This window comes from Rhipicephalus microplus, chromosome 6 (assembly GCF_043290135.1).
Source record: "Rhipicephalus microplus isolate Deutch F79 chromosome 6, USDA_Rmic, whole genome shotgun sequence".
Lineage (NCBI taxonomy): Eukaryota > Metazoa > Arthropoda > Arachnida > Ixodida > Ixodidae > Rhipicephalus > Rhipicephalus microplus.
The window spans coordinates 189884432-189898330 of NC_134705.1; the positions used below are offsets into that span (position 1 = coordinate 189884432).

The 13899-nt window shown below is 46.1% G+C and overlaps 1 protein-coding gene across 1 annotated transcript; it reads left to right on the forward strand.

Moving 5' to 3' along the window:
- The first annotated feature begins 892 nt into the window (after positions 1–892).
- On the forward strand, positions 893–13049 carry LOC119166964 (beta-1,3-galactosyltransferase 5-like). The gene is made up of 3 exons (XM_037418363.2): positions 893–1759; positions 10864–11111; positions 12164–13049. Exons 1-3 carry the CDS (start codon positions 1299–1301, stop codon positions 12637–12639), a joined length of 1185 nt encoding a protein of 394 aa, XP_037274260.2. The 5' UTR covers positions 893–1298; the 3' UTR covers positions 12640–13049.
- The last annotated feature ends 850 nt before the right edge of the window (positions 13050–13899 follow it).

A 13899-nucleotide genomic window follows, 5' to 3' on the forward strand; every position in this document is an offset into this window, starting at 1 on the left:
ATGTGAAACGTTTTGTATATCGAAAATTCATTCGATGGAATTTCGCAGCCGTTCGATATACGCGATGATTCGTTATATGCGGGTTCGACTGTATACCGAGTGCCAGTGAACTGAGAACTATTTGCTCCACTTCGGAAACATCGACATTCTGTGTACCGCAAGCTCCTTTTTCGTATTGGTATAAGTAGACTTTTTCTCGCAAAAAAAGTACGCAATTAAAAAGCATGTAGTGTACAATCAGACGTAGCCGACAATCCTTAGCTCGGGGTTGAAATACGCCTCCTCGAAAACAACCACTTATGGCCAGTCCATGTTCCTAACCTCTTCACCATCGCCATGGTCTTTTGAGATAGTCCAATGGTAGTTAATAGCACGTAAGGTTGTTGATATACACATTATTTTAATGTACGCGAAAGGTCGTTAATAGTACATAAACATGGGGTTATATAGTCGGTAGGAATACTCAAGGGTCGTGGTCGAGAAGTTTATTTGAAGTTCCCTGCCTCAACGGCTATAGTGTATATGACTGACTGATTTCCATAGCGAATGTAGGTTATTTATTCAGGCTTGCCCTCCTTCGAACCGTTCGCGAATTTTGCGGGGCTCAGACAAGCATACTGTGCGACTTCTTTGCTAGCTGTATTGTTTGGACGGGGTTCAGCTCCAGCAGCTGTTTTCCCGCCTGTTGCGTTTTCAATCTATCTCCCTATCTATCTATTTTCAAGTCGTGACCAACGCTGCAAAGTGTAAAAGGTACCGAGAGCTCGCGTAGTAGCCTTGAGGCTTTATATAGGCAGCGGTGCAATACAAACCGGCTACCGTCTTGAAGGTGCCGAGTTCCAACCTTCGCTTCGCTGGACTAGTCCATTTTCAAGTCAACTTCTATACTAAAACGTTTGCGGAGGATTCGAAAAAGCGGCCTTGCGTTGGACTGCCTACATATACCGTGTAACCTTGTTATAGTCAAGTCCATTACACGCGAAAGCAGCTTCGTTACATCGAAGAATATCTTACGGACGTATACGTGTAGCACCGTACAAGTGGTGAGACTATTTTTTTGTTTATTTACTTCCTATAACCGATAATTCGCAACGTCCACAGTCGTTGAGGAAGAGAAATTAACAACCACTCGTCCGTAGCTCGAAGTCACGAGGAAATCCGTACTGATTTCCGGTCCGGGGATCAAACCCGAGAACGACACTTCTTAGTGGTGGTCGATCCAGAACTCGTTTTCAGTACCCTTATTCGTAATATCGAGGTTCGACTGTATAATAGCTAACGACGCATTCCCAGTCGGCATGTCTCGCTCCGCGTTCGGAAAGTGGAAGCCCAGTGCGCTGCTAGCGACCGCCACCGTCTTGGGACTCTACTACGTCCTTCTCAAGTCGTCGCTGTCGCCGGACGCGCCGTCGCGACAGTCCGAACCGAGACGGCGCAGCGTGCAGTCGTGCGTTCACGACCCGATTCCGTGTCCTCGACTGCGATACGCCGACAGGCGGCAGGACGACCCGTCGATGCTCGTCGACCTGTCCAACTTCACCTACTTGCTGGACTCGCCGCCGTGCGGCGCTAGGGGCGGTGACGTCACAGTGTTGGTGGTCGTGCACTCGGCGGCGGCTCACTTCGCCGAGCGTGACGTCATTCGGAGCACGTGGGGAGCCGCGGGTCTGAGCAGTACGACGCTCAGGGTGGTCTTCATGCTGGCAAGCAGGCCCGACGACCCTGAGCTCGAGGACAAGATGGAGCGAGAGAACCGCAGGTAAGTGTCTGTGAGGGGACGCGCTCACAGTCTCCAAATCGTGAAAATTTATGCTTATTAATTCTTTTTATTTATTTACAAATACTTTATGCTACGCTATTTACCGCGTGCTTACAGGGGGTTTTCGGATGCCTAGAATGGAAACAGATAGGTATAAGAGTTGATGGAGAGTACCTTAGTAACCTGCGCTTCGCCAATGACGTTGCATTGCTGAGCAACTCGCGGGACGAATTGCAACTCATGATTACGGAGTTAGACAAGGAGAGCAGAAAGGTGGGTCTTAAAATTAATCTGCAGAAAACGAAAGGGATGTACAACAACCTCGAAAAAGAGCAGCGCTTCGAAATGGGTAATAATGCACTTGAAGTTGTAAAAGACTATGTCTACCTAGGGCAGGTAATAACCGCGGAGCCGAACCACGAGATTGAAGTAACTATGAGAATAACAATGGGGTGGAGCACATTTGGCAAGCACTCTCAAATCATGACAGGTAGATTGCCACTATCCCTCAATAGGAAAGTATATAACAGCTGCATTTTGCCGGTACTTAGCTACGGAGCAGAAACCTGGAGACTTGAAAAGAGGGTTCAGCTTAAATTGAGGACGACGCAGTGAGCAGTGGAAATGAAAATGGTAGGTGTAACCTTAAGACACAAAAAGAGAGCAGAGTGGATTAGGGAACAAACGGGGGTTAAGGATATCATTGTTGAAATCAAGTAGAGGAAATGGACATATGGGTCGGGCATGGAGCGCGTAAACAGGATTACCACTGGTCATTAAGAGCAACTAAATGGATTCCCAGAGAACGCAAGCGGGTTAGGGGGAGACAGAAGGTTAGGTGGGCAGATTAGATTAAGAAGTTTGCGGGTATAAATTGGCAGCAGCAAGCACAGGATCGAGTTGACTGGCGGAACATGGGAGAGGCCTTTGCCCTGCAGTGGCTGATGATGATGATGACCCTATGCGCGCCACGAGTCTATAGTGGTTATGGCACTAGACCTCTACCTGGAGGTTGCGGGGTGGAATGCCGACCGAATTCCGATGGATGCTAAGTTCTTGAGGCTCCTGTGCTTAGATTTAGGTGCATGTTAAGGGACATCAGGTCGTCTATATTTCCGGAGACCTCCACTACGGCGGGTCGAAACGACGTTGTGGTTTTGGGACGTTAAACTCCAATGATTACTATCATTACTCGGAATACCTATTAGGCCTCGTAGAGCTTTATGTGGGGTGGATCCGACACAGAAGTAAATACAAAGTACGTCAACATCAAGAACTGCGGCAAGTACAGCAGTGCTGACGTATGTAAAAGCTGCGCTATGTGGCGTTAGATTACAAGATACGATGGTTTGTTTACCAAGTGGCACAAAAAGGGAAAGGAACAGTGAAGTAGATGCATATTAAGGAAATACACAGTCATGATATTTTTGTTTTGTATAATATGCTCGGCCAAACATGTATATTTTAGTCTTAGCATTTGGGTCGGCCAAGGATTCACTGGCGTAGCCAGGGGGATGGGGAAGTTTATATTCGAGTCCATCTTGGCGTCCATACTAAAGATAAAGCCATTTTACTTGTGTTGACATGCCTCGCATCGTGAAGTATTCTCAGCGTGGAGCCTAATTAAACTCAAAAGTCAATGGTATAGCTCAGTAAAATTCAAAGTTGGTTGAGTTGGTGATAATTTATGTTTTTGAGTGTGAAGCAGCGCACGGAGAGAATGTACAAAAAGGAATGAAACGACTGGACAACAACAGTCGTTTCGGTTCTTTTAGAGCCTAGCAGCACACGAACGCGTCCTGCTGCGACAATTAAAAAAATGATTGGGATGCAGTAAACGGCTGAAGGTGCTTAATTAAAATATTGTGTGTTGGCGGAATAAAGTCGATTCGCTGACTACGCATAAACATGGTAAGGTCGACATCAAGTGGGTGGGTGGGTGGATAAAATTAGGGAAGGCCTTCTAAGTTCACTAATTTGTTCTTCGAACAAATAGGAACGATTTATAGTGTGGAGTCGAATAAGTAAAAAAATATATTCTTTGACTTTTCTTTCAAACGCGTGAAAGCACTCGCTTCATAAAGGCTCGTTTACGCCCTTAAAAGCGTCGTGCTTCTCCACAACTATCCTAAAAAGAGTCTGTGTGCACGCTGTAAAGGGAACGTCGCACATGTGATTCTCACGTGTATTGTTGAAAGTCCTGCCTACTCATAAATACACTGGTTTTGACGATCTATTCGTTATAACGATGAGATGCTAATCCACCGTCAACCTTTGTGTGTTTTCTATGGTTAACTAACCTGCTTACAGCAATGCCCGCATGCCACATAATGGGTTATAACGATGAATTTGGCTGGTAGGTGTCCATGCCGAAAGGTAATAGGACGTGAAATCCTCGGAAAGAAAGAACAAAAACTTCGAGCTCTGAACTCCCGCCCATAACCCCAACGCCCCTCCAGCGGTCTTCGAATTTTTTATAAGCTTCGCCGCACAGCACAATAGCATTGCAGCAAAGCTGACTTTGAAAATGCGCTACGTTGTCGTAGTAGTGGGGGCTTTTGGACGTGTAATTTAGGTACAAAAAACAAACAAACAAAAAGAAAATATTTCGAATAGTTTCAGCGCCCAAAAATCCAGATGTTATAGATTAGCTCTATGAGGTTCGTGTTGGTCCCGTAAAACTATCCGAATTTTCAAACATGCCCGATAAATCGGTTGTCTCCTCATCATTGATCTATATTGGCATATCCCATCTAATATTATAATTTTCTCACAATAGCTTGTTTTCACAATTGCTTCGTTTTCGTGCAACCCGTTTGTGGCAATCATCGGTTATAACACAGAAGTCTTCGTGGTACTTGAGTATTGTTAAGAGTGATTTCGACTGTATACCTTATATAGTGGACGGAGGGACGACCGCCGTTATAGAACATTGGACGCGTTATTCGAAAGGTCGCAGTTTAGGTCTTTGCCGGCGGTGCATTTTTTTTTCGTTGTCCACTCTTCTTTCATCGCATTGCGATTACTTCTAATCACATCCCCTATACTCACCTTTCTGTTAGTTCTGAGTGTTTTGTTTAACACGAGTATTCGACGATTTAGAGTACGAGTACTCTGTTATGAGAGAACAATGTGAGTTTATAATACATGTTCGATGATTCAGAGTACAATGTAGTCTACTACATTCTCCTTTCTGTTAGTTCTGAGTGTTTTGTTTAACACAAGTATTTGACAATTTTGAGTACGTGTACTCTCCTATGGGAGAACAATGTGTGTTTGTAATACATGCTCTATGATTCAGTGTACAATGTACTCTACTCTACTATGGGAGAGCACTAGGCTGGCCCCGCCGCGGTGGTCTAGGGGCTAAGATACTCGGCTGCTGACCCGCAGGTCGCGGGATCGAATCCCGGCTGCGGCGGCTGCATTTCCGATGGAGGCGGAAATGATGTAGGCCCGTGTACTCAGATTTGGGTGCACGTTAAAGAACCCCAGGTGGTCGAAATTTCCGGAGCCCTCCACTACGGCGTCTCTCATAATCATATAGTGGTTTTGGGACGTTAAACCCCACATAACAATCAATCAACCGAGAGCACTAGGCTGTCCCAGAAACTCGGTCAGTATTTCCAATGTGTGTTTAGAAAGAAGTGTTTAACGATTCAGAATACTACTACGGGAGAGCAGTCCACTGTCCCAGATCATGTGTGTAGAGAAGAAGTGCTTGCAATATGTTTAGAAAACGTGTTCAATGATTTAGAGAACCTCGCACTCTACAATGGGAGAGTAGAAAGCCGTCCCGAGAATAAAAGAATTAAGGATGTTTAAGATAGGTTCATTCAAATACCTCTGTCTAGAAAAAGTTGTTAACGATTTAGAGTACTTGGTACTCTACTATGGGAGAGCATGAAGCCGTCCCTTGGGCCTCGCACTTCATGACGCCGTGTCGACAAAAATTACACCGTGAACAAGTTCACCTTGTTTCGTTTCGAAAAAGTGGTCAACAATTTCGAGTACTTGGCACTTTACTACGGGAGAACACAAAGCCGTCTCGTGAGGCTGGCTGTTTAGTAAAAAGTTATTTACGCTTTAGAGTACGAGGTACTCTACTATGGGAGAGCATCAAGCCGTCCCGGTATCCGCCCGCCGTAACAATACCTGGATGTGTTTGGAAAAGAATGTTTAACAATTTCGAGTACTTCGTACTCAACTATGGGAGAGCACTGAGCCGTCCCGCTAACCTGTGTGTTTAGAATAAGTGGTTAACGATTTCGAGAACTTAGTACTCGATTATGCCGTCCCGTGGGCCCTCACATTGCGTGTTCAGAAAAGTGGGTGTAACGATTTAGAGTACTGGGTACTCTACTATGAGAGAGCGTTAAGCTGTCCCGTGAGAAGCGGAAATAAATGGCAAGAATGTGTTTAGAAATAGTTGTTTACGATTTAGAGTACAAGGTACTTTACTAAGGGAGAGCTTAAAGCTGTCCCGTTGGTGAGTTAGCGGTCATCGAAGACAGTTTCCTGTGTGTTTAGATTAAGTGGTTAACGATTTAGAGTACTCGGTACTCTACTATGGGAGAGCTTAGAGCCGTCCCTCCTGAACCGCCATCAAGACGTTGTCAATGGCGAGGGGAACAGGGGGGGGGGGGGGTAGGAGAAGTGGGTAACGATTTAGAGTACTTGGTACTCTACTACGGGAGAGCCTGAAGCTGTCCCAAGCGGCCGAAGCAGATACTTTTTACGCCCAATGAATTTCCTTATACACAGAGCCTCAGTTTTGAGGCGTCTGGCTGCGTCGCGTACCTTATTTTTAAATGTGACCTCGCAAAGCCTGAAAAAATGGGCCAGCTGAACTGTTTTATCTTGTCTACTCACTGAGTCTAATCCTTGCTTGATTTTATTTTTATTCAAGTACATCGCGAATGTTTTTGCCACTGCGCGTGGCTTTTATCGGAGACTTTGAAAATTTTCAAAACGAGAGCGAGAAAGTGTATTTTTTAATTGGCTTAAGTTACGCGAAGCGGCACGCTCAGGAAGCTTCGGGATGCGAGGCAGAGTTGCGGGTTAAAGGGGTCGTCGACAATGCGCCACCATCGGCAGCCACATGCGCTAACCGCATCATCAGCCTGAGTGGACCTGCATAGACGCTTTCCCTTCGAGGAACACGGAACTCTATGGCGTATCGAGCACGCGCAAGATATCTATGGATATCGAGCACGCGGATCGCATCGGCGTCTGCCATACGCGATCCGCGTCTCACAAGGACGCTGCTTAATATGACGTCAGAGTTCAAGTTAGCGCTATTGCTTATGACAAAGACACTGATGAGTGTCCCAGTTGCACGCACTCGCAAGTACCAAAAAGTTCCGCGTTCCTCGATAGGCGAAGAATTACTTATGGTGATATCTCCTAGTTATTGCGTGTGGACGCCGGTGACTTCGCATCGTCGCTTTAGAGCGAGCGTTTCACGACCCTTTTAAGGCTTCTTTTGTCGCCGAGTGGCTTTTGAAATTTTGCTGTCGCATGTCGCGTTCTTTTTTCTTCTTTTGTCTACTCTCATTTTCTCAGCGAATGTAGATTTTTAAATGCGAAGCATTTCTTAGCGAACTTTGGCAACATTGAGCGTATCTATCTATCTATCTATCTATCTATCTATCTATCTATCTATCTATCTATCTATCTATCTATCTATCTATCTATCTATCTATCTATCTATCTATCTATCTATCTATCTATCTATCGAGCCGCCTACGACCTTTAGCTCTCCTGGCCGTTTCGATAATGGTATCGACACCAAACATGGTATGGCATAACATGACTGCAAGAAAAACATATTTGGCTAGTCGTAAAATGAAAATCATGACACGTATGTCATGAATGTCATGATTTACATTTCATGGTCCTGCAGCTCTTGCGCTGGTTTAGTTGACATGACATGTTGCCAAACTGGTACGGTATGACATGATTGAATGGCGAACACAAGCGACAGACGCTATAGCACGAATATCATGACATGTGTGTCAAGTAACAACATGACTACATGCCACGCTCATGATGCGCTCGCGGCCGTTTCGCAGGCGTCACATATACCAAATTTGGTATTACAGTACGTGAATGGATGACGAAGGTATGCGACTGGTGCAAACATGACAATCATGAGATGTGTGTCATGTAACAACGTGACTACATGCTACGCTCATGATGCGCTCGCGGTCGTATCGCTAGCTTAACATGCACCAAACTTGGTATTACGCGATGCGAACGGACGACATAGATAAATGACACATTGAAACATGATGATCATGTCATGCGTGTCATGTAACAGCATGACTACATGCCACACTCATGATGCGCTCGAGGCCGTTTCGTTAGCTTCACATATGCCAAATTTGGTGTTACGTGACGCGAATAGATGACGAAGGTACGCGACTGGTGCAAACATGATAATCATGAGATGCGTGTCAGGTGAGAACATGAGTACATGCCACAGTCAAGGCGCCAATACATTTCGACGTGACGCGGTGCGTGTGCTCGCCGTCGTTCATTTCGTCGCGTCACGCCGGTGTTTCCAATCCAGGCGCCGGTCCTGCCATGTATTCGCAGGCGCGCGGCGTTGCTTGGACGCATGCGCGTTTCAGCGCGTCCGGCGTCCCTCCGTCACGAAAAGAAGGAGACTCAGTGTTGTTTGGGTAACGCATGGACGCGAAATGCAGCATGTCGCATTTCGCGCCAGTTGCCGTCGGGCCGCGCCGACGGACGCTGGTCGCGCCCGACGTCGCGTTTTGCTAACGTAGCGTCGCTGTGCCCAGTGCGCGCACGTCAGCGCTACATTGAAGCATATGATTGAAGTATATTGGGCCCTACATGATGCACTCGCGGCCGTTTTGCTAGCTTCACATATGCCAAATTCTGTGTTACGTGACGTCAATGGATGACTAAATATATGACTGGTGCAAATGTGATAATCCTGACACGCATGTCATATAAGAACATGACAACAATATACGCTCACAGCGTGCTCGCGGCTGTTTCGCTAGCTCCAAATACACTAAATTTGGTATCACGTTATGCGAATAGATCGCGAAGGTAAACGACACATCATGACACGGAAGTCATGTACGGTATCATTCGCCTCCACCTCGTAACGTTGTGCTGATGTTAAAGTGACATATCAGCATTTCTTATTCGGGCTTCGCATGTCATCGATTCCCACTGTGCGTGGGATCTGCCAGTTTTTTAGTGATACCAATGCGTTCACCAATGTGCATTTGTTGTTGTTAACCAATGGCTTTTTTGTCGATGACTGAGTGTTTTGAGTGTATGTATGGTTCTCCATCAAGGGGGTTAAGGTAGGCGTTGGTTCATCGCAGTGCGCCCCGTTCGTGTCAATGTATTGGGGCAGATTTTGCGCCTCTCCTGACACCCCTTCCGAATACGTACGCCTATGCTTGAGTGTTGCAGCATGATCTCCGAGATGGCGCGCGGCATGCGCCCGCCATCTCGGAGACCATGCTTCAACACTCAAGCAGGGGCCGCCATCTCGGAGGCCATGGTTGAAATCGAACATACGTTGGGGGAATCAACAAGTAACATTAACAATGCCCTGACAAACGTGCCTTCAAGTCTAAATGGAGACTACGTGCTTTCGTTCATGTTGCACACATTTTCTCTGTACATTATGATTAGGATAATAAAAAAAAACTCTTTTGTATTTGAGTGACATGTTTTTTTCAATTCTAATTGAAAATATTTTCAAGATTAAAAAAATTCATTGTATGCACTTCTTTGGTACTTTCGTAATGAGTAGTCATTTTATTTTAATTTAAGTTTCTTTATCTATCGATACCGCAGGCCATGCATTCTTTATCTATCGATGCCGGGCCATGCAGGAGGGATAATGCAATGACCAAATAGTCAAGATAAATACAAATCACAGTCAAAAGCTACAATACGCTGCTAAAGTCGCCCACAGTGAAGTCATGAATCTCTCTCTCTCTCTCTCTCTCTGTGTGTGTGTGTGTGTGTGTGTGTGTGTGTGTGTGTGTGTGTGTGTGTTGTCCACAATGGCGCAATGAAGTTTCATGAAACGTGGTATATATTATGCCTCAGAAGGCACCTTACTTCATTCTGTACCGATGACGAACTGTGCAGGCCCTGGTAGAAGTCGTAAACATCTCTGACGTCACGCCGACTGTTGCGAGAAGCTCGCGGTTGCGTTGCCTCCCGCATTTTCTTTTCGTTCGTTTTCTCGCGTACCGACCGTCCTGTCGTAGCAAGCGTGGTGTCCTAATAGCGGAACTCTTTACGCTTACTCTGTAGATTTGTACGAGGCAAGCACAGGCATCGATATTGCTGACCAACATAAAACCGATCAATAGCTTATCTGTACTCTGTCAATAACTAATAAATACTGGAAAAATTATTGCATATACTTATCATCGCTCTAATACATCGATAGTCTATCAATAGCTAATCAATGATCGATCGGTAACCAGTGTACTTCTAGGAAACGATTATGCTTAGCATGACCCAAATGTAGGACTAAAGTCCAGTGATAGCCAGTCGTTAATAAATCAATAGCTGATCAATAAGTGAATGATAACAAATAAATTCTCAAAATCGAAAATATGCTTGGATTACCTCAGCCTCACCCAAATGCATGACACATAAGTTGTGATAACTAATGAATAATTGTTCAATGACTGATAAATTTTAGAAAATACTTGGTCGTACTTACCCTGCCCATATATATATATATATATATATATATATATATATATATATATATATATATATATATATATATATATATATATATATATATATATATATATATATATATATATATAGTAACAAGGCGTGGGAAACGGTGATGCTGGGAAGGTGGGAACGGGAAAGGAGTAGGGCAACGCCACCATCTGGACAGCTTCAAAGGACAGCTTCGCACCAGTAGTGCGCAGCTGTCCTTTTTTTGTATCCTGAAAAAGAGTAATTTGCCCATTCAAGAAAAAATTTATTCCTCATTAATTTTTTGCGACTCATAATTAGGAAGATCTAATCTCTCCTGATCAATTTTTTTCGTCGCACTTTGGCGTCGTCCATCTCAGGTTCGGCGACACGGTGCAGGGAAACTTTGTGGACTCGTACCGCAACCTGACGTACAAGCACGTGATGGCGCTGCGGTGGGCTTCGACGCGGTGCTCTTCCGTGGCCAGGGTGCTCAAGATGGACGACGACATCTTCGTGCACGTCTTCCAGCTGTCCGCCATATTGGGCAAGGCCTCGCTGGCGTTGTCGAATCGCAAGGTCATCCTCTGCTACGTCCAGAAGCAGATGCCCATCTCCAGAAGCGAAGGTGAGATGGTTCGCAGAGTTCCGTGGATGGGCTTACGCGTTCAACAGCCAGGATTCTCCAATCATGCTAGTTGCGGAATTAGGTGCCGAAACCTGGACTCACCCATGGATTTCGTGATGTATTCGTGACGTAACCGACGCTCCACCAGGGAGCTATTTTGGAACTGTTTATCTAGTGGTCCATCACGGCTTAGTGTCATCAGAGCGCGTCAAGTTGCTGCAGAAAGCTTCAAGCCGTTATGTAACCGCGCATGTGCGTTAAATGGGAGTCGTCGATCGTAAGTCTCTTCGATGGTGAACGCGATATACCCACTGAGATTTAATGGATGGTATCCGAGCTTCGCGCGACCGAAAACGGGATTTCAGGGGCCAGCGTACGCCGCATTGAAGCGCAATCTGTTTCTTTCAGTTGTGTCGAGATTTCTGGAAGCTCCGTCACGTCAAAGTGACGTTCCGTAACAAGAACCGGAAACAGGTCTCGTTAATCTCCGGCCAATCGACGGCGGCCGAAATGGACAGTACACTAGAGGTAAAGTTCTAGAATAGCTCCTCTGGAAGCGATGGCGACAGGAACATCTCATCGCGATGGTCGCTGCAGTCCTCGCTATGTGATTTACACCTTCAATAATTAAAAGAAGTGCTTTCAAGAAAACTTCACCAGTTCTATAGACGCAGTATCGTCAGCAAAATGCTAGCCGCAAGCGTATATAAAAACATTGCTTGCAGAATTGTGCACTGTGGAACAAACATAAGTGCTATTTAGTAACCCGTTTTCTAGCCTAGGAATGGCGTGTCCGGCTTTCAACGCGTGTAGCCTACGAAGAACTTCGCAAATAGCATGATAGCTGCCGGCAAGACAGCGTCAAAGTAAAGACAACACGCTTAATTAGCTTTGTTTTTAACATCAAGCTGGTGACTGCGCAGAAGGCCTGATAGCTTCCCGGAAAGTTCGCACGCAGCACTCTTGTGGGTCCCTATAGTGCAACACGCGGCCACAATCAACATCTTGTTGTGCTTGCGTTCACCGGCACTTACAGTGTGTTACTCCTGCAGGCAGCAAGTGGAAGGTGACGGAGAGCGAGTATCCGGGTTCCTTCTTCGAAGACTACTGCTCCGGCTGGGCTTACCTGGCCGACATGGCCGCCGTCCGAGCCATGGTCACCGAGGCGCAGTACCGGCCCTACTTCTGGGTCGACGACGTCCACGTTACAGGCACCCTGGCCCGCATGGGCGGCGTCTCTCTGTCCAGGATCAACCACAAGTACACCACCGAGGCGGACTCCCTGGCGCTGTGGGCCAAGCCCGGAGATCCCAGGGACTCCGGCGGGTTTCTGGACTGGGGCTACGCCTTCGGACCCACGTGGGGCGACGTGACGCTAGTCGCGAGAGCGCACCGCAAGGTCCTCTGGTGTCGGAAGCGCGCCTGCAAGTGCTGTTTCAAGGTGGTTAACGCGAACGCCGCCAGCGCCAGTGCGCCCAAGAACGGCTCGATCGGCAAAGCTGTGGTGCACTCCTTGTCAGTGTTCTAGTCGTTCCTGTTGGCCTTTGTTTAGGACAATTTGTGTGCCGTGTTTCTTTTGCTATTGTGATATCGAGAGGGATGTTCTTGGAACTGTGTTTTATTGCACTGATCTGTGCTGGAACAATCCTGGTCTTGCAACCTACGTCTTCAGCGTCGTAGCACTTCAGCATTTTTAAATGTGTTGTACTGGGGTAGATGATGTGTGTGAAACAGGGTAAATAGCCCAGGCGCCCTCCTCTGCGACTGACCAATTAGGAAGTGTCTACAACGTGAGATGTCGTCGAGATCGACGTACTTATGTTTCGTGATTGTTGACGATGTGGTTAATGACTATACCGTTGACTACTTCAGGGGTAAATCGTCTGCGTTGTGTTGCGAGCTTCGTTATGTGGTCACCAAATAGACACCTCTACAGAAGTGTTTGTTGTTGTCGTTGTTTTCCTCTCCTAAAGTGTAAAGTTGGCGTACTTGCAAAGTGAGACAGACTCGAGGGTACGAATGCACACTAAACTTCCGTGAATGTGTAGTGTTTTACTGGCACAAGAATGAATTCAGACATGTGTTTGGGGGTTGTCATATTAATAGTAGTGGTAAAGCGCATGTGGGAGCCAGCCTCGGAATGGCTTGCATGAAGAAAATGCCCGACTTGTTGTCTCTTGCATGCACCCCCAAGTGCACCGGAATTACAGATAGCGCTGCATGCGCAGATTAAGCTTTTGTGTATACTTACATTCCCGCCGCAGTGCGCTCTTTAAGTTGTTATTCTGCGGTTTTGTTGTTATGGTCTCATTATGTTGTATAGCCGTGTCTCCATGCCGACTTATTTTATTATGAGACAGTCTCTGCGCACGTGCGTTCGGGGCGGGGCAGTTCGTATATTTTCAGCGACACATAACGATTGTTGCCTGCAGGACAGTATCTTGACCATGGCAGCTATGTGTTTTTTGTACCAGCCTGGAAGACTCGCCGAGTTTTGAGGCTGCAGTCTATAAAAAGCAGAATCTTCGCCGCATCATCGAAGTGTCACACGCACCTTGTACATTTAGTGATTACCTCCGCGGTTTACACACTTATGATAAAGGTAAACTGTTTGTTGATTGTGTGGGCTTTTTTATCTATTTTTATCTTGCACCATGGCGTCGGTGCGGTGGTAAAAAAAAAGCATTCGTTTGCTCATCAATGCCGTAAAACTTGGCTCTCACAAGGGAAAACCTACACAACTTTTGATTATTTTTATGGAGAAAACTGACAAAGCGCAGTGATTACG

Excerpts from the sequence above, each read along its gene's own strand:
- LOC119166964 (XM_037418363.2), top strand. The coding sequence starts at position 1,299 with ATGTCTCGCTCCGCGTTCGGAAAGTGGAAGCCCAGTGCGCTGCTAGCG. Across the intron at positions 1,760-10,863 it reads ATGGAGCGAGAGAACCGCAG|GTTCGGCGACACGGTGCAGG; the intron begins GTAAGTGTCTGT and ends CGTCCATCTCAG. Across the intron at positions 11,112-12,163 it reads GCCCATCTCCAGAAGCGAAG|GCAGCAAGTGGAAGGTGACG; the intron begins GTGAGATGGTTC and ends TTACTCCTGCAG.